General features: G+C 48.0%; 1 protein-coding gene across 1 annotated transcript in view; it reads right to left on the reverse strand.

Moving 5' to 3' along the window:
* LOC115105060 (dihydropyrimidine dehydrogenase [NADP(+)]-like) overlaps positions 1 to 25,134 on the reverse strand; it is a 206,812-nt gene that overhangs the window by 61,930 nt on the left and 119,748 nt on the right. Inside the window, exons 16-18 of the mRNA XM_065006803.1 lie at positions 21,332 to 21,415; positions 12,525 to 12,645; positions 11,819 to 11,938 (exon numbers count right to left, since the gene is read on the reverse strand). Coding sequence (XP_064862875.1) covers positions 11,819 to 11,938; positions 12,525 to 12,645; positions 21,332 to 21,415 — 325 coding nt within the window. The remainder of the gene's footprint in view (positions 1 to 11,818; positions 11,939 to 12,524; positions 12,646 to 21,331; positions 21,416 to 25,134) is intronic.

Consider the following 25,134-nt stretch of genomic DNA (forward strand, 5'->3'; position numbering starts at 1 on the left):
GTATGTATTGTGGCTCTGTGTGTGTTTGAGAGTGTATGTCAGTGTGTGTGTGTGTGTGTGTGTGTGTGTGTGTGTGTCCTCTCTCCTGGAGATGAACAAAAATGTAAATATAAGAAACTTGTTCGGCTATTCCGAGGCCTTCCAACATTAACGATATGCGTTATGACCTGCAAATGGATGCAATTGACTACAAAGGTAGGAGGAGGGAGTTGGGCATTAATGCCTCAAACACCGACATGCGTCTAACGCTAGCTAACTCCTCTCCCGGTTTCCATCCCATGATTCCCATCTCATCCCAGGGAAAATGTTTAGGGGGCATCTCGGCACATTAGTTCATACAGGCAGAGATAATGTGGCTTAACATAGGATCTGTGAATTAGGCATTGGCTTAGGAACCAATCCCCTCAGCCAAAACCTGTTCTTCTCTCAGCCGGCACAGCCCTGTTCCCCCGCCATCATTACCCAGCGCTCACGTCTGCAGAGCAGCAGAGCCTTCCAGAATGACAATCACTACTCCTCTCCCCCACCCGCTTCTCTCTCTCTCCCTTTCTCTCTTTGTTTCTCTCTCTCCTCCGTAGAATGCCTCAGCCATGGAGCGAAACACCAAGACCTCTTATTACCCAGGACACACTGACACAGAGGTGTACTGTACTTAGCGCTATATTACAGAAAGACTGTAGTGGAGCAGAAACACAACCACCAACCTCTGTCTTTCTCTCACCTTCTAGTTAGTTACATCACGTAGCCAGACAAATAAGGGGAAAAAAGGAGGAGGGGGTATATTTATTTAGTTTACTTTATGTTCTGTAAACTGTGAGTAATGTGTTAAAAATACAAAATAGTGTATTGTACTATTCTTACTGTGTATATAATTCCAAACTATTGTTTTACTTTTTATTACTTATTTGTGAACATTTCTAATAATGTCTACTGCACTGTTGAAGAGAGCTTGCAAGTAATAATGTCTCTGTCTGTCTGTCTGTCTGTCTGTCTGTCTGTCTGTCTGTCTGTCTGTCTGTCTGTCTGTCTGTCTGTCTGTCTGTCCGTCTGTCCGTCTGTCCGTCCGTCTCCTCACTCTGTCCGTCCGTCTGTCCGTCTCCTCACTCTGTCCGTCCGTCTGTCCGTCACCTCACTCTGTCCGTCCGTCTGTCCGTCTCCTCACTCTGTCCGTCCGTCTGTCCGTCTCCTCACTCTGTCCGTCTGTCCGTCTCCTCACTCTGTCCGTCTGTCCGTATCCTCACTCTGTCCGTCTCCTCACTCTGTCCGTCTCCTCACTCTGTCCGTCTCCTCACTCTGTCCGTCTCCTCACTCTGTCCGTCTGTCCGTCTCCTCACTCTGTCCGTCTCCTCACTCTGTCCGTCCGCTCACTCTGTCCGTCTCCTCACTCTGTCCGTCTGTCCGTCTCCTCACTCTGTCCGTCTGTCCGTCTCCTCACTCTGTCCGTCTCCTCACTCTGTCCGTCTGTCCGTCTCCTCACTCTGTCCGTCTCCTCACTCTGTCTGTCTGTCCGTCTCCTCACTCTGTCTCTGTCTGTCTCCTCACTCTGTCTCCTCACACTGTCTGTCTCTGTCTGTCTGTCTGTCCGTCTGTCCGTCCGTCTGTCCGTCTCCTCTCTCTGTCCGTCTGTCCGTCTCCTCTCTCTGTCCGTCTGTCCGTCTCCTCTCTCTGTCCGTCTGTCCGTCTCCTCTCTCTGTCCGTCTGTCCGTCTCCTCCTCTCTCTGTCCGTCTGTCCGTCTCCTCTCTCTGTCCGTCTGTCCGTCTCCTCTCTCTGTCCGTCTGTCCGTCTCCTCTCTCTGTCCGTCTGTCCGTCTCCTCTCTCTGTCCGTCTGTCCGTCTCCTCTCTCTGTCCGTCTCCTCTCTCTGTCCGTCTCCTCTCTCTGTCCGTCTCCTCTCTCTGTCCGTCTCCTCTCTCTGTCCGTCTCCTCTCTCTGTCCGTCTCCTCTCTCTGTCCGTCCGTCTCCTCACTCTCTGTCTGTCTGTCCGTCCGTCTCCTCACTGTCTGTCTGTCCGTCCGTCTCCTCACTGTCTGTCTGTCCGTCCGTCTCCTCTCTCTGTCTGTCCGTCCGTCTCCTCTCTCTGTCTGTCCGTCCGTCTCCTCTCTCTGTCTGTCCGTCCGTCTCCTCTCTCTGTCTCTCTGTCCGTCCGTCCCCTCTCTCTGTCTGTCCGCCCGTCTCCTCTCTCTGTCTGTCCGTCCGTCTCCTCACTCTGTCTGTCCGTCCGTCTCCTCACTCTGTCTGTCCGTCCGTCCGTCTCCTCACTCTGTCTGTCCGTCCGTCCGTCTCCTCACTCTGTCTGTCCGTCCGTCCGTCTCCTCACTCTGTCTGTCCGTCCGTCCGTCTCCTCACTCTGTCTGTCCGTCCGTCCGTCTCCTCCCTGTCTGTCTGTCCGTCTCCTCCCTGTCTGTCTGTCTCCTCCCTGTCTGTCTGTCTCCTCTCTCTGTCCGTCTCCTCCCTCTGTCCGTCTCCTCCCTCTGTCCGTCTCCTCCCTCTGTCCGTCTGTCCATCTCCTCCCTCTGTCCGTCTGTCCGTCTCCTCCCTCTGTCCGTCTGTCCGTCTCCTCCCTCTGTCCGTCTGTCCGTCTCCTCCCTCTGTCCGTCTGTCCGTCTCCTCCCTCTGTCTGTCTGTCCGTCTCCTCCCTCTGTCAGTCCGTCTCCTCCCTCTGTCAGACCGTCTCCTCACTCTGTCTCTGTCTGTCTCCTCTCTTTGTCTGTCTGTCTCTGTCTGTCTCCTCTCTTTGTCTGTCTGTCTGTCCGTCTCCTCCCTCTGTCTGTCTGTCTGTCCGTCTGCTCCCTCTGTCTGTCTGTCTGTCTGACCGTCTCCTCCCTCTGTCTGTCTGTCTGTCCGTCTCCTCCCTCTGTCTGTCTGTCTCCTCACTCTGTCTGTCTGTCTGTCTGTCCGTCTCCTCACTCTGTCTGTCTGTCTGTCCGTCTCCTCCCTCTGTCTGTCTGTCTGTCCGTCTCCTCCCTCTGTCAGTCTGTCTGTCTGTCCGTCTCCTCCCTCTGTCTGTCAGTCTGTCTGTCCGTCTCCTCCCTCTGTCTGTCAGTCTGTCTGTCTGTCCGTCTCCTCCCTCTGTCTGTCAGTCTGTCTGTCTGTCCGTCTCCTCCCTCTGTCTGTCAGTCCGTCTCCTCCCTCTGTCTGTCAGTCTGTCTGTCTGTCCGTCTCCTCCCTCTGTCTGTCCGTCTGTCTGTCTGTCCGTCTCCTCCCTCTGTCTGTCCGTCTCCTCCCTCTGTCTGTCCGTCTGTCTGTCTGTCCGTCTCCTCTCTCTGTCTGTCTGTCCGTCTCCTCTCTCTGTCTGTCTGTCCGTCTCCTCTCTCGGTCTGTCTGTCCGTCTCCTCTCTCTGTCTGTCTGTCCGTCTCCTCTCTCTGTCTGTCCGTCTCCTCTCTCTGTCTGTCCGTCCGTCTCCTCACTCTGTCTGTCCGTCCGTCTCCTCACTCTGTCTGTCCGTCCGTCCGTCTCCTCACTCTGTCTGTCTGTCCGTCCGTCCGTCTCCTCACTCTGTCTGTCTGTCCGTCCGTCCGTCTCCTCTGTCTGTCCGTCCGTCCGTCTCCTCACTCTGTCTGTCCGTCCGTCCGTCTCCTCTCTCTGTCTGTCCGTCCGTCCGTCTCCTCTCTGTCTGTCCGTCCGTCTCCTCTCTCTGTCTGTCCGTCCGTCCGTCTCCTCTCTGTCTGTCCGTCCGTCCGTCTCCTCACTCTGTCTGTCCGTCCGTCTCCTCACTCTGTCTTTCCGTCCGTCTCCTCACTCTGTCCGTCCGTCCGTCTCCTCACTCTGTCCGTCCGTCCGTCTCCTCACTCTGTCCGTCCGTCCGTCTCCTCCCTGTCTGTCCGTCCGTCTCCTCCCTCTGTCCGTCTGCTCCCTCTGTCCGTCTCCTCCCTCTGTCCGTCTGTCCGTCTCCTCCCTCTGTCCGTCCGTCCGTCCGTCTCCTCCCTCTGTCCGTCTCCTCCCTCTGTCCGTCTCCTCCCTCTGTCTGTCTGTCCGTCTCCTCACTCTGTCCGTCCGTCCGTCTCCTCACTCTGTCCGTCCGTCCGTCTCCTCACTCTGTCTGTCCGTCCGTCTCCTCCATGTCTGTCCGTCCGTCTCCTCCCTCTGTCCGTCTGTCCGTCTCCTCCCTCTGTCCGTCCGTCCGTCTCCTCCCTCTGTCCGTCCGTCCGTCTCCTCCCTCTGTCCGTCTGTCCGTCTCCTCCCTCTGTCCGTCTGTCCGTCTCCTCCCTGTCTGTCCGTCCGTCTCCTCCCTCTGTCCGTCCGTCCGTCTCCTCCGTCTGTCCGTCTCCTCCCTCTGTCCGTCTGTCCGTCTCCTCCCTCTGTCCGTCTGTCCGTCTCCTCCCTCTGTCCGTCCGTCCGTCTCCTCCCTCTGTCCGTCTCCTCCCTCTGTCCGTCTCCTCCCTCTGTCTGTCTGTCCGTCTCCTCACTCTGTCCGTCCGTCCGTCTCCTCACTCTGTCTGTCCGTCCGTCTCCTCCCTGTCTGTCTGTCCGTCCGTCTCCTCCCTCTGTCCGTCTGTCCGTCTCCTCCCTCTGTCCGTCTCCTCCCTCTGTCCGTCTCCTCCCTCTGTCCGTCTGTCCGTCTCCTCCCTCTGTCCGTCCGTCCGTCTCCTCCCTCTGTCCGTCTGTCCGTCTCCTCCCTCTGTCCGTCTCCTCCCTCTGTCTGTCTGTCCGTCTCCTCCCTCTGTCCGTCTGTCCGTCTCCTCCCTCTGTCCGTCTCCTCCCTCTGTCTGTCAGTCTGTCTGTCTGTCCGTCTCCTCCCTCTGTCCGTCTCCTCCCTCTGTCTGTCTGTCCGTCTCCTCCCTCTGTCCGTCTGTCCGTCTCCTCCCTCTGTCCGTCTGTCCGTCTCCTCCCTCTGTCCGTCTGTCCGTCTCCTCCCTCTGTCCGTCAGTCTGTCTGTCTGTCCGTCTCCTCTCTCTGTCTGTCTGTCCGTCTCCTCTCTCTGTCTGTCTGTCCGTCTCCTCTCTCTGTCTGTCTGTCCGTCTCCTCTCTCTGTCTGTCCGTCTCCTCTCTCTGTCTGTCCGTCTCCTCTCTCTGTCTGTCCGTCTCCTCTCTCTGTCTGTCCGTCTCCTCTCTCTGTCTGTCCGTCTCCTCTCTCTGTCTGTCCGTCTCCTCTCTGTCTGTCCGTCCGTCCGTCTCCTCACTCTGTCTGTCCGTCCGTCTCCTCACTCTGTCTTTCCGTCCGTCTCCTCACTCTGTCCGTCCGTCCGTCTCCTCACTCTGTCCGTCCGTCCGTCTCCTCACTCTGTCTGTCCGTCCGTCTCCTCACTCTGTCTGTCCGTCCGTCTCCTCCCTGTCTGTCCGTCCGTCTCCTCCCTCTGTCCGTCTGTCCGTCTCCTCCCTCTGTCCGTCTCCTCCCTCTGTCCGTCTGTCTGTCTCCTCCCTCTGTCCGTCTGTCCGTCTCCTCCCTCTGTCCGTCTGTCCGTCTCCTCCCTCTGTCCGTCCGTCCGTCTCCTCCCTCTGTCCGTCTGTCCGTCTCCTCTCTCTGTCTGTCTGTCCGTCTCCTCTCTCTGTCTGTCTGTCCGTCTCCTCTCTCTGTCTGTCCGTCTCCTCTCTCTGTCTGTCCGTCTCCTCTCTCTGTCTGTCCGTCTCCTCCCTCTGTCCGTCTCCTCCCTCTGTCTGTCTGTCCGTCTCCTCCCTCTGTCCGTCTGTCCGTCTCCTCCCTCTGTCCGTCTGTCCGTCTCCTCCCTCTGTCCGTCAGTCTGTCTGTCTGTCCGTCTCCTCTCTCTGTCTGTCTGTCCATCTCCTCTCTCTGTCTGTCTGTCCGTCTCCTCTCTCTGTCTGTCCGTCTCCTCTCTCTGTCTGTCCGTCTCCTCTCTCTGTCTGTCCGTCTCCTCTCTCTGTCTGTCCGTCTCCTCTCTCTGTCTCTGTCTCCTTCTCTCTGCCTCCCCTTCTCTCGCTCTCTGCCTCCCCTTCTCTCGCTCTCTCTCCCCTTCTCTCGCTCTCTCTCCCCTTCTCTTGCCCAGTCTCTCTCTCTCTCCCCTGTGTCACTCTCTCTCCCCTGTGTCACTCTCTCTCCCCTGTGTCACTCTCTCTCCTCTCGGTCACTCTCTCTCCTCTCGGTCACTCTCTCTCCTCTCGGTCACTCGCTCTCCTCTCGGTCACTCGCTCTCCTCTCGGTCACTCTCCTCTCCTCTCGGTCACTCTCCTCTCTGTCACTCTCTCTCCTCTCGGTCACTCTCTCTCCTCTTTGTCACTCTCTCTCCGTCTCTCTCACCACCTCTCTCAATTCAATTCAAAGGGCTTTATTGGCATGGGAAACATATGTTTACATTGCCAATGCAAGTGAAATAGAATGAAAAAATGAACAGTAAACATCACACTCACAAAAGTTCCAAAGGAATAGAGACATTTCAAATGTCATAGTATGGCTATATACAGTGTTGTAACGATGTGCAAATCGTTAAAGTACAAAAGGGAAAATAAATAAAACATAAATATGGGTTGTATTTACAGTGCCTTGCGAAACTATTCGGCCCCCTTGAACTTTGCGACCTTTTGCCACATTTCAGGCTTCAAACATAAAGATATAAAACTGTATTTTTTTGTGAAGAATCAACAACAAGTGGGACACAATCATGAAGTGGAACGACATTTATTGGATATTTCAAACTTTTTTAACAAATCAAAAACTGAAAAATTGGGCGTGCAAAATTATTCAGCCCCCTTAAGTTAATACTTTGTAGCGCCACCTTTTGCTGCGATTACAGCTGTAAGTCGCTTGGGGTATGTCTCTATCAGTTTTGCACATCGAGAGACTGACATTTTTTCCCATTCCTCCTTGCAAAACAGCTCGAGCTCAGTGAGGTTGGATGGAGAGCATTTGTGAACAGCAGTTTTCAGTTCTTTCCACATATTCTCGATTGGATTCAGGTCTGGACTTTGACTTGGCCATTCTAACACCTGGATATGTTTATTTTTGAACCATTCCATTGTAGATTTTGCTTTATGTTTTGGATCATTGTCTTGTTGGAAGACAAATCTCCGTCCCAGTCTCAGGTCTTTTGCAGACTCCATCAGGTTTTCTTCCAGAATGGTCCTGTATTTGGCTCCATCCACCTTCCCATCAATTTTAACAATCTTCCCTGTCCCTGCTGAAGAAAAGCAGGCCCAAACCATGATGCTGCCACCACCATGTTTGACAGTGGGGATGGTGTGTTCAGGGTGATGAACTGTGTTGCTTTTACGCCGAACATAACGTTTTGCATTGTTGCCAAAAAGTTCAATTTTGGTTTCATCTGACCAGAGCACCTTCTTCCACATGTTTGGTGTGTCTCCCAGGTGGCTTGTGGCAAACTTTAAACGACACTTTTTATGGATATCTTTAAGAAATGGCTTTCTTCTTGCCACTCTTCCATAAAGGCCAGATTTGTGCAATATACGACTGATTGTTGTCCTATGGACAGAGTCTCCCACCTCAGCTGTAGATCTCTGCAGTTCATCCAGAGTGATCATGGGCCTCTTGGCTGCATCCCTGATCAGTCTTCTCCTTGTATGAGCTGAAAGTTTAGAGGGACGGCCAGTTCTTGGTAGATTTGCAGTGGTCTGATACTCCTTCCATTTCAATATTATCGCTTGCACAGTGCTCCTTGGGATGTCTAAAGCTTGGGAAATCTTTTTGTATCCAAATCCGGCTTTAAACTTCTTCACAACAGTATCTCGGACCTGCCTGGTGTGTTCCTTGTTCTTCATGATGCTCTCTGCGCTTTTAACGGACCTCTGAGACTATCACAGTGCAGGTGCATTTATACGGAGACTCGATTACACACAGGTGGATTGTATTTATCATCATTAGTCATTTAGGTCAACATTGGATCATTCAGAGATCCTCACTGAACTTCTGGAGAGAGTTTGCTGCACTGAAAGTAAATGGGCTGAATAATTTTGCACGCCCAATTTTTCAGTTTTTGATTTGTTAAAAAAGTTTGAAATATCGTTCCACTTCATGATTGTGTCCCACTTGAGAGCCATTTCTGCCTACGGCGGCCTTTCTCAATTACAAGGCTATGCTCACTGAGTCTGTACATAGTCAAAGCTTTCCTTAATTTTGGGTCAGTCACAGTGGTCAGGTATTCTGCCACTGTGTCCTCTCTGTTTAGGGGCAAATAGCATTTTAGTTTGCTCTGTTTTTATTAATTATTTCCAATGTTATCTTTTTGTTTTCTCACTATTTGGTTGAGTCTAATTGTGTTGCTGTCCTGGTGCTCTGTGTGGGGTCTCTTCCTCTTCCTCTCTATTTCTCTCTTCTCCTCTCCGTCTCTCTCTCTCTCATCCTCCCAACCCACTTCAAATAATCCCTCTGAAATGAGCTGTGGTTATGCCTGAGCATACCTCCCATTCTGCTAGCTAACCCTTGGAGTGGCCTGGTTCACTTCAAGATACTGCCTCCTTCTCAATTGTCTAAAAAAGTATCTCCTCTCCTCGCCTACAAGCCGTCATCTGGACTAATTGGAAAATACTTGACAGGTGAAAACAATACGGTAGATGCTTATCATTAGGCTGGCGTTCACCTGGTCAGTTCTTTCAGATCAATGCAGGTGTAGTAGATGGAGAAGATGAGGAACATACAGACTTTTAAGCCATTGAGAAAGGGAAAGTGATTATGGATCTCAGTGTTCGCACCTGCCCAGGGCAAAATCTTTTTTTCATGCTGTAATCTTTGAAAGTTCTACAAAGACGTGCAAGGGCATCGCATATCCTTTTTGATCAATCGACTGCATGGAACAAATGCACTTGCCAAAAGTCCATTTATATAAATGTATCAACAAAAACAAACATAGCTTTGCCTGGAAAACACCATTACCAACTGAAGGCAGTGGCTATACTGTTTAGTTGGAAGCAGAAGCTATCATATACTGTATAGATCAAAGTCCCTTTATTGACTTGCTTTATGGCAGGAGAAAAACATCTAGGTGCAGAAAAACCCAACAAAACCCAACGTGAAAAATGAAACATGTACGTCTCGGAAAAATGGTGTTTTCCTGGTGAAATGTCAAGCTTTACGTGCAGCGAGACTTCAAACCGAGCAGTTGACATTTGTGTCTGTTTGGCTTTGCGTTGGGCGTAGTAAATATAACGGGGGTGGGGGAGACTGTGGGGGGTATAACAGAACGTCAAGGAAAACCTGACAGATAAGCCTTTAAACAGCATCTGATCTGACGCACGCACGCACGCACGCACGCACGCACACACACACACACACACACACATTTACACTGAGCATAAAGTATAAAAAAAGACTGTATAGTATTTGAAGTACTTTACTAGGGTATTGTAAAAGGTAGTAGCCTACTGTACATTATCTAACAGTCTGTTCACTTGGACTTTCTTTGCTCTCTGGTTGACCAGAAGTAGCGAGGAGGGGAGAAGGTGGGCCTAGTGTCCCTGCAGCGGTATTGGTAGGTGATAGATGCCTGCCTCCCTCTCCACTGGTGCCCCTGCACCACCACCCTACTCCTGGGGGATACTCACAGGAGCCGGCAGCCATGGCTTAAATGGGAAAAAGATGACATTGAGTCATAAAAAAAATATATATATATATAAAATACTGCTGCAATAGTTTCCCTATAAATTGTTAATGTACATTGCCTTCCTAAGGCTCCTTTTTCTCCTCTCACTGACGTTGATACGGTGGCTGAGGCTAGGGACTGAAATCGAGCTGAGAGAAAATAGGGATGAGGGCAGAGAGAGATAGAGATAGAGAGAGAGAGAGAGAGGGGGAGAGAGAGAGACTGGAGTGAAGAGAAAGGAGGAAGGAGAAAGGCAGGAAAAGAGGGGGGAAGAAAGGGGAGGGGGGGTCCAACATCAGAGAGCCTTGGTCACAGCAGTTCACACAGGACTTTCTTATGGACACAATAGTGACACTAGTCACACTGAAGGGCAGTGTCATAAGATAATGCTGCTATCTCATAAATGACAATAACAATGCAACAGCCAACAGGCCAGCAGTAGGGTTGTGGAACAGTGAGGTACACGGAGGGGCCAAGGTAAGAAACAGTAGCTCCATGCATTATTGAGTCAGTCAGTGTACCATGTCTCCACCAATAGGAGGGTTACATTATGTTGTCCTCTCAAACCAGGATTGGTTGGAAGTGAGGTGATATGAGAGTGGGAATCGGTCTAAATGAACGAAACAAGGAAAACTAAAGAACATTTTTTGAAGACATTTACAGTACAGTAATTCTCATATAGTTGCATTTGTCCATCATATAAGATCACTACAATGACAGTATAATGTGATTTGATGTGGCCTATACCTCTTTACAGACCACACCTTCCACATGACACAGAGTGACTAACTCCAAAAGGCATGTTCATCTGAAATACATCAAATCTGAGAAGACTAGGAGGGGCAGTGTGTTCTCTTTTGAAGGCAGTAGATCTCTTCCCCTTTATAACGTCTTCATAGAAGAGATTTCCCTTTCACAGACAAAGTCAACATCTCATAGCAACCTCTGGCTCCTTTGTTTCAAGTCCCTGTGCACATCACTCAAACAGACTGAAAATGAGAATGAGCACGTTTTACCCAAAAGGCTTTGCAAGTAAGAACACTTTCCTTCTTTACAGGATACGATAATCAAACGGTTACGCTATGGGAGAAGAAGAACACGATATCAGGAAACAGATCTTCAAGAGAGAGCGTCATTGCAGAGATTGACCATACCTGTCATAGTCTGCCTAAATACTGCTTTTATCTCCATAGAATGTGTGTAATTACCACAGATGGAGACTGAGAACCAAGTAAATGCTTGACATACTGCACAATGAGCAAAAAACTATTATACGCCAGGCTTTTCCTCATTGGCTGTGATTTCAAGGTTTCTTTTCAATAAAGGAAACCTGATTGACGGTGAAACTTCCATCCTATTGAGAGAAAGAGATTCTTACACGAGACTGACAGTAAACACTGTAAAACGCCTTAAACATGAGATCCTAATACAATATCCAGTACACCACCAGAATATCCAGTACACCACCAGAATATCCAGTACACCACCAGAATATCCAGTACACCACCAGAATATCCAGTAAACCACCAGAATAACACCACCAGAATATCCAGTACACCACCAGAATATCCAGTACACCACCAGAATATCCAGTACACCACCAGAATATCCAGTACACCACTAGAATATCCAGTACACCACTAGAATATCCAGTACACCACTAGAATATCCAGTACACCACTAGAATATCCAGTACACCACTAGAATATCCAGTACACCACTAGAATATCCAGTACACCACTAGAATATCCAGTACACCACTAGAATATCCAGTACACCACTAGAATATCCAGTACACCACTAGAATATCCAGTACACCACTAGAATATCCAGTGCACAGAAAAACATTTAACCAAAACTTTAAAAAAAAAAAGTTTTTTCTGGTAATTACACACCAAGTTTCCACATCAAATAATCAACATTTGCTTGTATACACACCTTCCAGATATCTCACTCAGTCTAAAACAATATTTCAAACTGTAAAAAGAAAAGTGGGTGCTCTCAGTCCCTCTCGGAATGATTGTGGCAGGTTGTTGCAGTCGCCCTTTATTCAGCCTCTCCCATTTCAACCCAGTAGAGCAGAGGAAGCATTAGAGGCACTTTCAGACTCATTCTGGTCCATATGTCACTGCTATTAGAGACAGTGTCCAGCCTCAGTGTCTCGCAAAGCACAGCCCCATAAAAACAGCAGTGTAGAGGACCAAGACCACAGCATTTAAACTACAGCACACCCCTTTAAACCCCCACACACTGGCACACACACACACACACACACTCTGGCTGTTCCGGCCCGGAGGAGCAGAGGGAAAAGCAGCAAGTCAGACAACACTTACCAGACACGCCACCATATGTGGTTCTCTTGCCACGGCCAATGCCAGGCCAAGGAGTGCCGTCTGCCTTGAGCCCCATCAGCCCAGATACCGTGTTGGTTGCTGTGACGCCATCTGCACCACCTGCAGGGACACGTTTAGTCATTAGCTGTGGGGGACCGGGCACAGGGCTCGGCTACGCCAGCCAAACCCAGGGCCAAATCAACCAGCACCTTAAAGGGTCCTGCAGTGCACTGTGGAGCACAGCAGGGCGTCTGTTTAGATGCCTGTGGACTTTCACTGTGCCAAGTAATTCCATTAGTGTCTCTATGTTGTTTGGGGTTGTGTCTCTCACTTGGCTTTCAAACGAAAATGATGCAGAAGTGTTTTGTGGGAGAAAGAGAACACGTTCATATGAGTCTGCTACGGTCACTACATGAAGCTAGCTGACTGTAAACTACCAGTTACATTCTAGGGTGGTCAGGACGAAACTATTATGCACAGTTCATGTAAGTCCATCTATGGAGAAAAAAAAGAACATCAAAAAGAAACAAACCAACAAATCATTTGAGTACAACATATTCAATGAACATTGACTTTAGGTTTATCCCTACATAGTGCACTACCTTTGACAAGAGCCTTATAGGGGTTTGGTCAAAAGTAGTGCGCTACATAAGGAATAGGGTACCATTTGGGACTTAGCCTAAGTAAGTGGGGCTAGTTAGCGTACCTTCGTGTGCTGCCATGGCTATATCCACAATGTTGGTGACGTTCGGGGTCAGTTTGGCGAAGAAGGGGATCTGGACAGCTTGTCTCACCCAGCGGCAGATGTTACGCACCAACTCTGTATCCTGAGGAACAAACAGACAAATAAAGGACAATAAGAGAGGGGTGGTGATGGTGGTAAACGAGTGTAGCCGACTGAGTGAGGTGAGAGAAGAGAAGGGGTTGGAGTTGCATAATGCTACCGGTCTGTTATCTGTTGGAACTTGGGAGTGCATGGGTAGAAAATAGTCATGGTTTCTGAAGAAGCCCCACTACGGTAAGTGTCCCAAATGTCACCCTATTCTGTATATGAGCCCTGGTGAAAAGTAGTAATTCGCCATTTGGGATGCAGGCTCGGTTTTCACATGGATGTTAAATCATTAGCATGTCTCATCTAAAACAGGTTGGCTGATGAGGTGGCATTACCAATGGGCAGAGGGAGGATCTGTTTAGGGTTTTTACCCCCAGAAAATCTAATACAAAATCAAATGTATCAGCATCATCCCTTTCAACATGCCTGTAATGGTGAAGCTTATTATAAAGCTTAGTCAGTATTTCTCTGTTTTACAGATATCTAAACCCAACTTCAAATCCGTTAATCATTTGTTGTTTGGAGCCCCCTATTGCACCCGGTTCCTTATATTGAGCATTACTTTTGACCATAGCTCTATAGAGCATGTTATTATTACAGAGGCTCTTGTGTACTTCTGTACTTCACTGATAGTCAGCCCTCCCTCCTCTCTTCATCTGTCTGTATGCGCCTTTCTTCTCTCACCTCATTTTGTTTCGCTGTTCTTCTCTTTCTCTCTCTTTCTCTCTCTCAGCCCTCTTCTCACCCAGTCATCTCTCTCTCACTCTGATCCTCTCTCCATCACCTCTTTATTTCAGAGGAAATGGGCTTCTTTTTTGACATATCCAATAACTGTTGGTATACACAGCCTTGAGCAATGGGTTTTACTCTACTGTATAAAGAAGTGATATTTACAAGGTCTGTGTGCAAAGCAGATTGAGCACTGAGGTCAGCCTCTCACACGGACTAAAGGTTAGCATTTTATTTTTTAAACTATTAGCAATAAATGGATTTGTAAAAAAATATATAAAAAAATGGAGGGTCCTGAAAGAAAGGAAACACATTTCCCTCTGACTGAATATTTCCTTTCTATTTCCAGGTCATGCTGTGTGATTCAGTAGCACATCAAAAATAACAGCTATTTGTAGAATGATATTTGGCCTGCGTCTGAACATATACTTTAAGAGTGGCACTGAGGGGTGAGGTGGGGGAGGGGGGGGGACTAGGGGGGGGGGTGAGGGGGGAGGGGGATAAGGGGTGAGGTGTGGGGGAGGGGGACTAGGGGTGAGGTGTGGGGGAGGGGGATAAGGGGTGAGGTGTGGGGGAGGGGGATAAGGGGTGAGGTGTGGGGGAGGGGGATAAGGTGTGAGGTGTGGGGGAGGGGGATAGGTGTGAGGTGTGGGGGAGGGGGACTAGGGGTGAGGTGTGGGGAGGGGGATAAGGGGTGAGGTGTAGGGGAGGGGGATAAGGGGTGAGGTGTAGGGGAGGGGGGATAAGGGGTGAGGTGTAGGGGAGGGGGATAAGGGGTGAGGTGTAGGGGAGGGGTGATAAGGGGTGAGGTGTAGGGGAGGGGGATAAGGGGTGAGGTGTAGGGGAGGGGGATAAGGGGTGAGGTGTAGGGGAGGGGGATAAGGGGTGAGGTGTAGGGGAGGGGGATAAGGGGTGAGGTGTAGGGGAGGGGTGATAAGGGGTGAGGTGTGGGGGAGGGGATAGGGGGAGTGCGGTGTGATAAGGGGGATTGGGGGAGATTGGGGATAGGGGTGAGGTGTGGGGGGAGGGGGACTATGGGTGAGGTGTGGGGGGGGGACTAGGGGTGAGGTGTGGGGGTGGGGGACTAGGGGTGAGGTGTGGGGTGTTGGGGATAGGGGTGAGGTGTGGGGGGAGGGGATAAGGGTTAGGTGTGGGGGAGGGGGAGGGGTGCTGTGTGGGGGAGGGGGAGAAGGGGTGAGGTGTGGGGGTGATAGGGGTGAGGTGTGGGGGAGGGGGACTAGGGATGAGGTGTGGGGGGATAGGGGTGAGGTGTGGGGGGGATAGGGGTGAGGTGTGGGGGAGGGGATAGGAGTGCGGTGTGGGGGAGGGGGACTAGGCGGACTAGGGGTGAGTGTGGGGGAGGGGATAGGGGGATAGGGGTGAGGTGTGGGGGAGGGGATAGGAGTGCGGTGTGGGGGAGGGGGACTAGGCGGACTAGGGCTGAGGTGTGGGGGGGATGGGATAGGGGGGATAGGGGTGAGGTGTGTGGGAGGGGAATAGGGGTGAATATAATCACATTGGTGCCTAAAAATATGCCAAATGTATTCTAAGGGTGGACAAGAGGACATAGGGAAGGTTACTCCATAGGAGACAATACAATTCACTTCCAGGATTTGGATAAGATATTAGATTTATGCACTTGTGTCTCTAGCAAGTGCCATCCATAGCAATTTGACTTGATTTATTCAAGACTTACAAACAGTGTATAAACAAGAGTGGAGAGGAGGGTTCAACCAGTCCACTCCCATCTACCTGCCTGCCAAAGACAGATAGAGAGAGAGACAGAGAGAAAGAGAGAGGCCTTATATCTGGGCTCCCTAGAGATGGTTGATAGCGCTGGCTGCTTTCCTGGGGAGATTCATTGGATAGATATTTCTGATCCTGCACACAGCCAATGTATCAGAAATACTTGAAGCAGTGGATGTATTTCTAGGTTGATTTGTAGGTTGCGTAAGTATCAGTGTACAAAGGTGGGAATGAGTGGATATGCAGACTGTGCTACAATGATGTAATTACTAGCCAAACCTTGGACGAAGAGGACCTTCAGTGGATTCTACATGTATTCGGGTCATGGATGCAATTGGCATTGGCTGTAGTCATAGAATAGCTGATTATTTTGAGATAAAAATAAAATGCTTATTAGCTTGATGTGTATGATAATATTTCTCTTTGAGAAAGAGCAAGAGCAGAGACAGAGATACTCTCTAATATTCTCGAACCAGGCAGCCCCGGCCGCCACACAGGAAGAAGAGGGACTAAAACCAATCCTCCCAGAGGGTCATGGGAAATTGCATTATGGCTACTTCAGCACAAGAGGCTGGGTCATGGCCTCCAGCCAAGCACCATTGCCCAACCAGATGCTGCTTGTAAGAACCCTGCTCTCACAGAGGTGGAGCTCTCCCTGCCAGGCATGCCTGGGCCCCTGACAGACAGCTTATTACACAGCAGATGGGGGCCAGGCCAGCTAGCACTCCAGTCTGTGTGGGACATAGGCCGTGGGGGGAGCATAAGGGTGGAGGGCAGAGGGAGGAGGGAGGGCTAAACCTAAGCCCCCTCCTATTGCAGTTTGCCTGTACAACATATTCTGCTTGGCTGGAGAGACGAAGCACCTGTTTGACAGGCCTGTTACTGGTTCTGGCAAGGGAGACATTCTGTGTCTCTTCTCTATGAGAGCAGGTCTTAGAGCAGACCCTGTTGTACCTCTGCGCTCTGAGACCATAACCTGAAGGTCTGGCAGAGAGGTGGAGGGTGTGACGAGCTACAAACATGCTGTCAACATGAAAAACACGCAGGCGTCGTACTGTGGATTCTACAACGGGCATGATTCCCAGAGGAGAGCAGGACCCCCAGTGATGGGACACACCGAGGATTGTATCATTCCAGGTTCCATCAGAACGGAATGAACACATTCCAAAACACTAATCCCTCTTGACTGACTGACTGATTGTAACAGTACAGAAGGGGGCATGATGATGAAAATCGAATAAGGGGCACTAGCCGTTAAGGAGGGGAGGTCTAGTATGAAATGAAAAGAGTTGGTGGAAAGGGTACTTGACGGACATTTTTGACGTATTTCTTTCTTTTCCTTTCTCCCGGTGAGCTGTTTCCGCGGGGCAAGCTGGCATGTGGATTAGTTTCAGCACGACGGGCGGCCCCAGCGGAGGAGCGTGTGTGTGTAGAGGGAGAGGAGAAGGGGAGGTGTATCACCCCCAGGCAGGGTTGTGGAGGGGGTGAGGGCTGTTGAGACAGCCCAGCCCGCCAGAGAGGAGGGTGGGTTACCACAGGCTTACACCTGAAATTTTAATTTTACAGAGCAAGGTCACAAGAGGTCAGCTCTCTCGTTAACAACCCCAGACTCTCAACGGGAGAGCGGGTGTGTGTGTGTATATATATGATGGAAGCTGTTTGTCACCAGGCTGCATGTTCAAAGGGGGCTGAATATAGCTCGGGGAGGAGGCTTCGGTTTTAATTTGTGAATCGGAGGAGTGGAAAAGCTGTATCAATGGGAAGGAGGGAAAAGAGGATGTATGGAGGAGCGTTATGGAAGGGAAGGAGGGAAAAGAGGATGTATGGAGGAGCGTTATGGAAGGGAAGGAGGGAAAAGAGGATGTATGGAGGAGCGTTATGGAAGGGAAGGAGGGAAAAGAGGATGTATGGAGGAGCGTTATGGAAGGGAAGGAGGAAAAGAGGATGTATGGAGGAGCGTTATGGAAGGGAAGGAGGGAAAAGAGGATGTATGGGAAGCGTTATGGAAGGGAAGGAGGGAAAAGAGGATGTATGGAGGAGCGTTATGGAAGGGAAGGAGGGAAAAGAGGATGTATGGAGGAGCGTTATGGAAGGGAAGGAGGGAAAAGAGGATGTATGGAGGAGCGTTATGGAAGGGAAGGAGGGAAAAGAGGATGTATGGAGGAGCGTTATGGAAGGGAAGGAGGAAAAAGAGGATGTATGGAGAAGCGTTATGGAAGGGAAGGAGGGAGAAATTACTAACCTGTGGTTGCTAAGGCAAACGTGAATAAGAGATATGAGATAACGGAACCAAAGTCTACCTTCCTGGTCGCATCAGCTGATCGCATCAGAGCCGCTCAATAAACTCATGTTGCAAGGTTTGGCTGCTACAGGGTTGTCATTGATTGCGAGGATCAACCATGTTGCTGCTCTACTGTTGCTAATAGCCAGCTACAAACTAGCTAGCTAAGTAGAATTAGTCTATCATATCTATTGTATACTTTCTGTTTTCCCAATGCCAGTTTTGGGGCATAGTCTGTTCTCTCGGCCAACATACCCCATCACCCCTAACTTTAACCGAAAACGTTTTCCCTCAGATTTCAAGTTATCACCTTGAACCTTAGTGGGGAAGCTGATACTGTAGCGCGTTGCAATGAATAACCAGGGCTTGCTTTTAGCTTCCAGCCATGTGGATTGGCTCCTGATTCTAGCATTACCTAGATCCTGTGGGCTTGCTAAACACCCACATGGCGATCCGCTGTTGACGATCAAGCGTCAATCACCTCTAATGTAAACGTTCTGTCAGCGAGCTTATTTCAGACACACTAATATGCAGGCTTATTCTAGCAATCTACGGGGTCTATTTCTTCTCGTTACCAGGTCGTCCTCTATTCTTCTCTCATGACTTACCGGCATACACTATTAGGCGTAAGCTTCAGCTCAGATACTCTATGTTGTAGGCCTAGGTTTAGATTATCACGTCACTTTCACTGTGCACTCTGTGCATGTATCAGTAGTGACATTAGGCTATTTGGATAGCACAGGTGGTTATATGTAGCTACCATTTTAGTTTTCGGTTCTGGGGGTTTGTTCGTGTTATGCAATTTAAATGGTATGTCATGGCCACTGCAGCAGTCATTGTCTGGTCTTCCCTCCGTACGATGTCTTCTGTTATATAACCATATATGTCTTTTCTATTCCAAATTTCCGTTTGGAAAGGAAGCCTTTCTTTATTATGGTCCAATAGCAGGGATTCAATTAATCTCGGCTGTCAGGACCCTTCGGTGGGTAGTCTGCTCAGGGATCCATCTTTCCGCCTACTCTTCATGGCCTACGGAGAAGCGACCACCGTGCATATCAAGAGTATCTCTCCTCTCTCAGTAGCACAAGTTTGAGTTAACTTAAGGCAATAGTGCTGGGTTGATGTTGCGCTTGCTAGAGGCGGTCTGTTTGATGGCGTTTATGGGTTCTTCAGTCTGAAACGCACAACATTCTATATAGCATATCGTGCCCACCTCCTGTAGTTATTTTAGCATCTTTACATGATGCTTAGGTCTGGCAGTGAGCTACCCTGAAGGAGCAGAGCCCTAATGCCAAGACTATGCGTTGTAATATTTTCTAATAAAGGGTTAAACGTGGTGTATCCTTTCTGTATTAGATTTTTAATTTTTTTTTACAACAAAATGTTAAACTACTCATCTTCAAAAAAAGAACAGTACAGTAAGTAGCTACCGTTGGTTATATAATCCGAGGGAGCAGTTGTGAATGACTGATTGAAATGGCAAATTAATAAGACATTCAAATGAGATTTCCATTTCCATAGCGTCGGAACGAATGTTTTTCCCGCTGTTGCGTTGTGAGGTGGCACGCGGAGCGGCGGGTTGTGATGGAATGATATTGCCTCCCTCTCTTTAGTTCACTCCGAGGTTACCTGCCTGCGGGCACATGGCTTTGATTAGCTTTTTGTCTTACAGCAGAAAATCTAACGGCAGAGGGGATATAACTCTGGAAATTTACGGCTACTGTGAGAGAAAATAGCTTTGTCTCCTTCCCCGGTTATAGACGGGAACTCGTTCGTTCCTACGTTCGTTTCATTCATTCATTCATTCCCCTCTCCACCGCGGGCCTGGGGTGGGACTCAAGTCAAGATGGTAAGATTGAAAATCACAGCTTTCCATTCTTTGCCTTTATTCGTATCCAGATAACTAAGGCCTTTAGGTTGTGGTATAGTAACTTGCTGTGTGCTGTTTCAGGCACATACAGTAACAGCACTCATCACTTACTGTACTGTTTATCACACACTGCTTTAGTCACTGTGCTGTTTATAGCAGACTTGTTTCATCATTAGTGATGTGGAGCTACAAGCTAAACCTCCCACTCAATATACATGCGTACTGTACTGTACATCCACATACACTGAGAGGGCATGGTATCCTGTGCCTAAGGATACATTGTATTGCTCCCATCCAAAATGAGAGCTAAGTGGAGGCTCAGAGCATCTTGAGATCAACTCTAGGCAGGATTGGTGGGCTACAAGCTACACTACAGCATTCTACAGCTGTAAAGCTGCAATATCCCAATACCATCAGCGTACGGAATATCAGTCTTCAGATAGTATAGTATACTCAAACGCTTTGACATATTTTTCACCCCGTTAAGTCAGAACAGCCTGCCTGCCGTGCTGTAAACTGACGAGGGTTAGTATTAACCTCCTGAGCGGAGAGGTGTGATACTCTGTGATATCCGGGCTTTTACAAAGGCCCCTTCCGTCCTCTTCCAGAGCAGCACCACTCTGCGTTTTAATGACCTTGTTTTAACGTTAAGACATGGTGGTGTTAAGAGAGTCAGGTAGGTAGAGTAGAGAGTCCTGTTACTGACTTGACCACCGCACCGCCGGGCTACGAGCAGTGAGACGACAGGCCGTGTCACACATGTTCAAGTCAAAAGCACAACTGACCCTCGCAGAGAGACAGGCTAATGTGTAAACATTTAGATAGGCTGCTAGCAAAAGAAGGTTCTCACATACCGTCTCTGACATTAAACGGTGAGTTTAGACAGTGTGAGGGAAGGTGTGTGGTCGTCTACCGGTGGACAACATGGTGTACGGTTGGGGTTAAGAGCAGAAGAAAAATAATAAAAGAAGCAACGTCCGTAACAAAAAATAAAAGATCAAACTAAAAAGAGCAGTAACGCGTTAAACAGCCAAAGGCTTATTTAAACTGACATTATATTCCCTGGTGACTGATCTGCCCATCCCATCTCATATTCCACACTGATGACATGCATCAAGCGAACAAATAGAAGTGTTGACTACAGTCACATGCTCGAACCGTTTAACCAAACGCCACATTAAACTCAGACAATGCAGCATCTCATGTGAGAGAAGCCAAGTCAGATAGAGAAGGATTGCCCCGTATGGATTATTACAATCATTAAATGTTTCAACTAAATGTGAAATTATAGAAAGATGTGTATTTTAGGAGGGCGCTGATGAGACATCGACGCTCCATTGGAGTGGAGTCAGTCTCCATTAAACCCGAATAAACGCTCCAACCCACTCCTTCAGTGGTTTTCATTGCCTGTGTCCCACCTCGTACCAGATCACGCACCCCCTTTTACTCCTCCTACACTGGGAAAAGCACCCAAGTGTATAGCTCCACCTTCGAGTCTGATTCGACACGCCCTGAATATAAATCACTCTCACACTGAGATATTCAGACAGTCATAGAGCTACAGCTACTCGCTCAGAAAATCTTCTAAAATCAGCCATGTTGAACTACCTCCACACTGCCGATGTAATGAACTACTGATATGATGAATGCTATTTATCAGTCACCACCATGGCATCGTACAGTAGGAGTCAGTAGCAGAGCAACAGAGAGGAGTTGTTGACTCCGCTCAGCTGTAGTGGTAGAACAGTGGTTTCTCCGTGACAGAGCAGAGTCCATTAGAAAGCAGACTGTCTGGTGTATCTGACAGTGTGATCATTCAATTTTATAAGAGCTGTATCTAACCAGATGTTCACAAAAATAGGTGTGTAGTCGATACTTCAACTTGTAGTCAAGTGCAGTCTGAGTCTGAAGTCTGCACTGAGGCTTACAGCAGTTGAGAAGTCAGTGAGGCGTGCACTATGACAACGTCAGTAGTAGAGTTGAGTCTTCAGTCAGTCAGTCAGCCAAAAAGGTGTTTGTTCACAGAGGCACACAGTAGTTGAGCTGAGGGCTTACCTGCCCACAGGCCAGTCCCATGCCCCTCTCCCCCATACCATGTGGGCAAGACAGATTCAACTCCAAGGCATCAGCTCCTGAGGCCTGTTGAAAGAATAACACAGGCAGAACCAGATCGTTATCACAAGCTTTAAAAAAAAGAAGTTTTATACAAATGATCACCATGAACACATTTGAATTAAATGAAAGATGCCATCACCTTTCCTTTTTTGGGGAAAAACCAAGAGCTACAACATTATACACGTGCATTTGATTTCTTGTTCATGTCAAAAACCTGGGCAGATTTCATACCCCAAAATGTTCTCCCACGAATTCTGTTAAGGGATGGATCTTTTAACAATTCATTCACTTGCATGCATTTCCGTGTTACACCATGTCGGATTGATATTCCATTTATTTACGCACCAACACCACAGCATGAAGTGGATGCGGATTTGCAGATGTACTGAAGATGCACACACACTGTACATTTACCGAAATGCAATTCAATGCAAAACAATGGAGACTGGAAAAAGAGGGCCCTAAAATAGATGAGACAAATTATAACTGTTTCGCATGGATCGGCATCAGATGACACTGTAACATGGACTGGTGGAGAGAGAGAAAGAGAGAGAGAGAGCGAGAGAGCGAGAGAGAGACTAGGGCGTCGAGTGAACGCATCGAGAGAAGAGCGGTGCGAGAGAAGCAACGGCTGAGCCGGAAAGGCATCTGACAGGCAATTACGTTTCCGTGGGGGCTTTAAAACACATCACAAGAGGGATTTAAACAATTACAAACAGCTCCACAAACCTGCCAGAGAGTCTCCAGCTGCGGATTTATGATTTGGCCTCAGACTGACAACCATTAGAGAGAGAGAAAAGAATAATAAGCATTTTAGCCTTACAAAGTGCACATTTCATGGTCAATTGAGGCCCAAACGCAGTCACAACATGGTCATAATGCATCGGGATCCCCAAAGCCAATTATCAATCATGTTTAATTTCACCCTTCTTCCTTAAGCCCTTCGTGGAGTAAAGGGAGGGGGTGGCCGGCGGATTTATTTTGTTCTATAGTCTTTTTTCCTCGCTCTCTCTCATTTCAGATCATAATAAACTTTGCGATGATATGTGAAGGAAGATGGTTGGGGGAGGTGTTTGATATTGTGGGCTCAGTTTAGAGAGCCAAGGATGAGGCAAGTGTATCATGTACACAACAGAGAACAGAGAGTGTGTTAGACATGTCTTCATCCCATCCCCCCCAGCTCAAAGAGAGACAGAAAGAGAGAGAGAAACAGCTAGACAGAGACAGTTTTGTTAATTATCTATTTCACTTGCTTTGACATTGTAAACATGTGTTTCCCATGCCAATAAATCAATTTGAATTGAATTTAAATTAAATTGAGAGAGAGACAGAGCGAGAGAGAGAGCGAGAGAGAGAGAGAGAGAGAGAGAGAGAACATCCCTCTCCTCTCATCTCTGATCGGCTGTCTGCTCCAGGTTGCTGTGTCTGTCAGGCCGAGTGTGATGCATTCAATCGGATAGTTTTCTGTACCTTCCCCTCATGAATATCAGGAAGTGTAGGTGTTGGTCTCCATCTGAATCATACCAAGTTTTCCATGGAAATCCAACATGGACCTAGTTAGCTTTGTTCAGTTCGAGAGATGCGAGCACCAAATTATGTAGACACGCCCAAATGTGCATAGCTTACCCCAGGCTTATCCACACAACATGTTTAGGCAACGCACATGTGCAAAATATGAAATCAGCTCAATGCAACGAACGAAGCTAGGCAAAGCAGCGAGGCATATGCTGACCCTGTCCATTAACAGTGACTGGAGTCAGGAACGTGAGTCAACGATCTGAACGGACGGGAAGGAAGGCATGAAAACTCAGGCGCCTGGAGATTTGGATGCAGTTTTAGCAAATGTTGATATTTTTTAGCATAAAAAACACCAGAATCATTGAGGAAAAACATGAAATAACAAAAAAGAATGAACATTTGTCTACCCTGCCTACTCTGACCGCACATCACTGATCATTTACAACCATTATGAGGGACAGTGCAGTACCATATTAGGACCTGCATTTTAGGGGTGCACACACACACACACACACACACACACACACAACAGAAAGAAACATGGAGAAAAGGGACGACACTGTCAAAGCTGTAAGCATCTGAAACCCGTCAAATCACACACACACAGGCACGCACACGCACACACAGGCACGCACACACACACACACACATGCACACACATACACACACAAAGAGAGAGAGACTGTATCACAGACTGAAGTATAGATACACTTGAACCCAATTATGAATTAGGCTCTACTCCAGCTGTATAAATTGTAAATGCGCAATGTATGAAGCAGGCCATGCGCATAGGAAATAAAGGCCAAGCATTGCATTAATATTTATATACTTTGTCCCAGGGGCGATAAGGCCTTGGTCAAAAGTAGTGCACTATTAAGGGAATTGGGTGCCATATGGGACAGATACTGTACATAGGGATCATGATCTAGGAGAGACCAGGAAGCAGAGAGGAGAGCTTCTAGAGGTTGAACGATACGCTCCATAACCAAGACAGAGGCCCCAAGCAGATATTTATGCAACCTGACACTGCCTTTGACATGGATTATCAACCCACAACTTGATAAGGGAAACATAACCTAGCACCGTTACAGACTCTAGAGCATCAATGTTGGTGTGATCTCCACGGGTATTACAATCAAGATATGAGCCATAAAAGTGCTTTAAGGACAGATACAGTCTGTCTGTCGGTCTTTCTGTCACCACAAATGGACAAGCAGACAAAAAAATGCATTTCTCGTGGCACCCTGAATGAAGTAATAGTTGTAGAAAATATATACAATACCGGTCAGAAGTTTTAGAACACCTACTCATTCAAGGGTTTTTCTTTATTTTACTATTTTCTACATTGCAGAATAATAGTGGAGACATCAAAACTATGAAACAACACATATGGAATCAAGCAGTAACCAAAAAAGAATATTTTATATTTCAAATAGCCACCCTTCACTTTGATGACAGCTTTGCACACTCTTGGCATTCTCTCAACAAGATTCATGAGGTAGTCACCTGGAATGCATTTCAATTAACAGGTGTGCCTTCTTAAAAAGTGAATTTGTGGAATTTATTTCCTTCTTAATGCATTTGAGCCAATCAGTTGTGCTGTGACAAGGTAGGGGTGGTATACAGAAGATAGCCCTATTTGGTAAAAGGCCAAGTCCATATTATGGCAAGAACAGCTCAAATAAGCAAAGAGAAACGACCGCCCATCATTACTTGAGGACATGAAGGTCAGTCAATCTGGAAAAATAACTTTGAAAGTTTCTTCAAGTGCAGTCGCAAAAACCATCAAGCGCAATGATGAAACTGGCTCATGAGGACCGACACAGGAAAGGAAGACCCAGAGTTACCTCTGCTGCAGAGGATAAATTCATTAGAGTTACCAGCCTCAGAAATTGCAGCCCAAGTAACAGAAACATCTCAACATCAACTGTTCAGAAGAGACTGTGAATCAGACTGTGAATTCTTTTTAAATTTTCAACATAGAAATGCTACCAAATATGTTTTATTGAAACTTTTTTACAAATGATGAAGTCACTCATTGAAGTAAAGTACTTTAAGAATATGTTTTCGTTTCAGTCTCCTCCATCTCCACAAACCAAAGCTAATGTTATGGATTTTTTCCCTATTAATAATGTAAAATTAACATCTCTACGGAAAGACTCATGTGAAGGCCAAATTACAGGAGGAGGAACGTCTTGATGGATTAAAGCCTTTAATTCCAGGAA

The sequence above is a fragment of the Oncorhynchus nerka genome, linkage group LG22 (assembly GCF_034236695.1).
Source record: "Oncorhynchus nerka isolate Pitt River linkage group LG22, Oner_Uvic_2.0, whole genome shotgun sequence".
NCBI classification, from domain to species: domain Eukaryota; kingdom Metazoa; phylum Chordata; class Actinopteri; order Salmoniformes; family Salmonidae; genus Oncorhynchus; species Oncorhynchus nerka.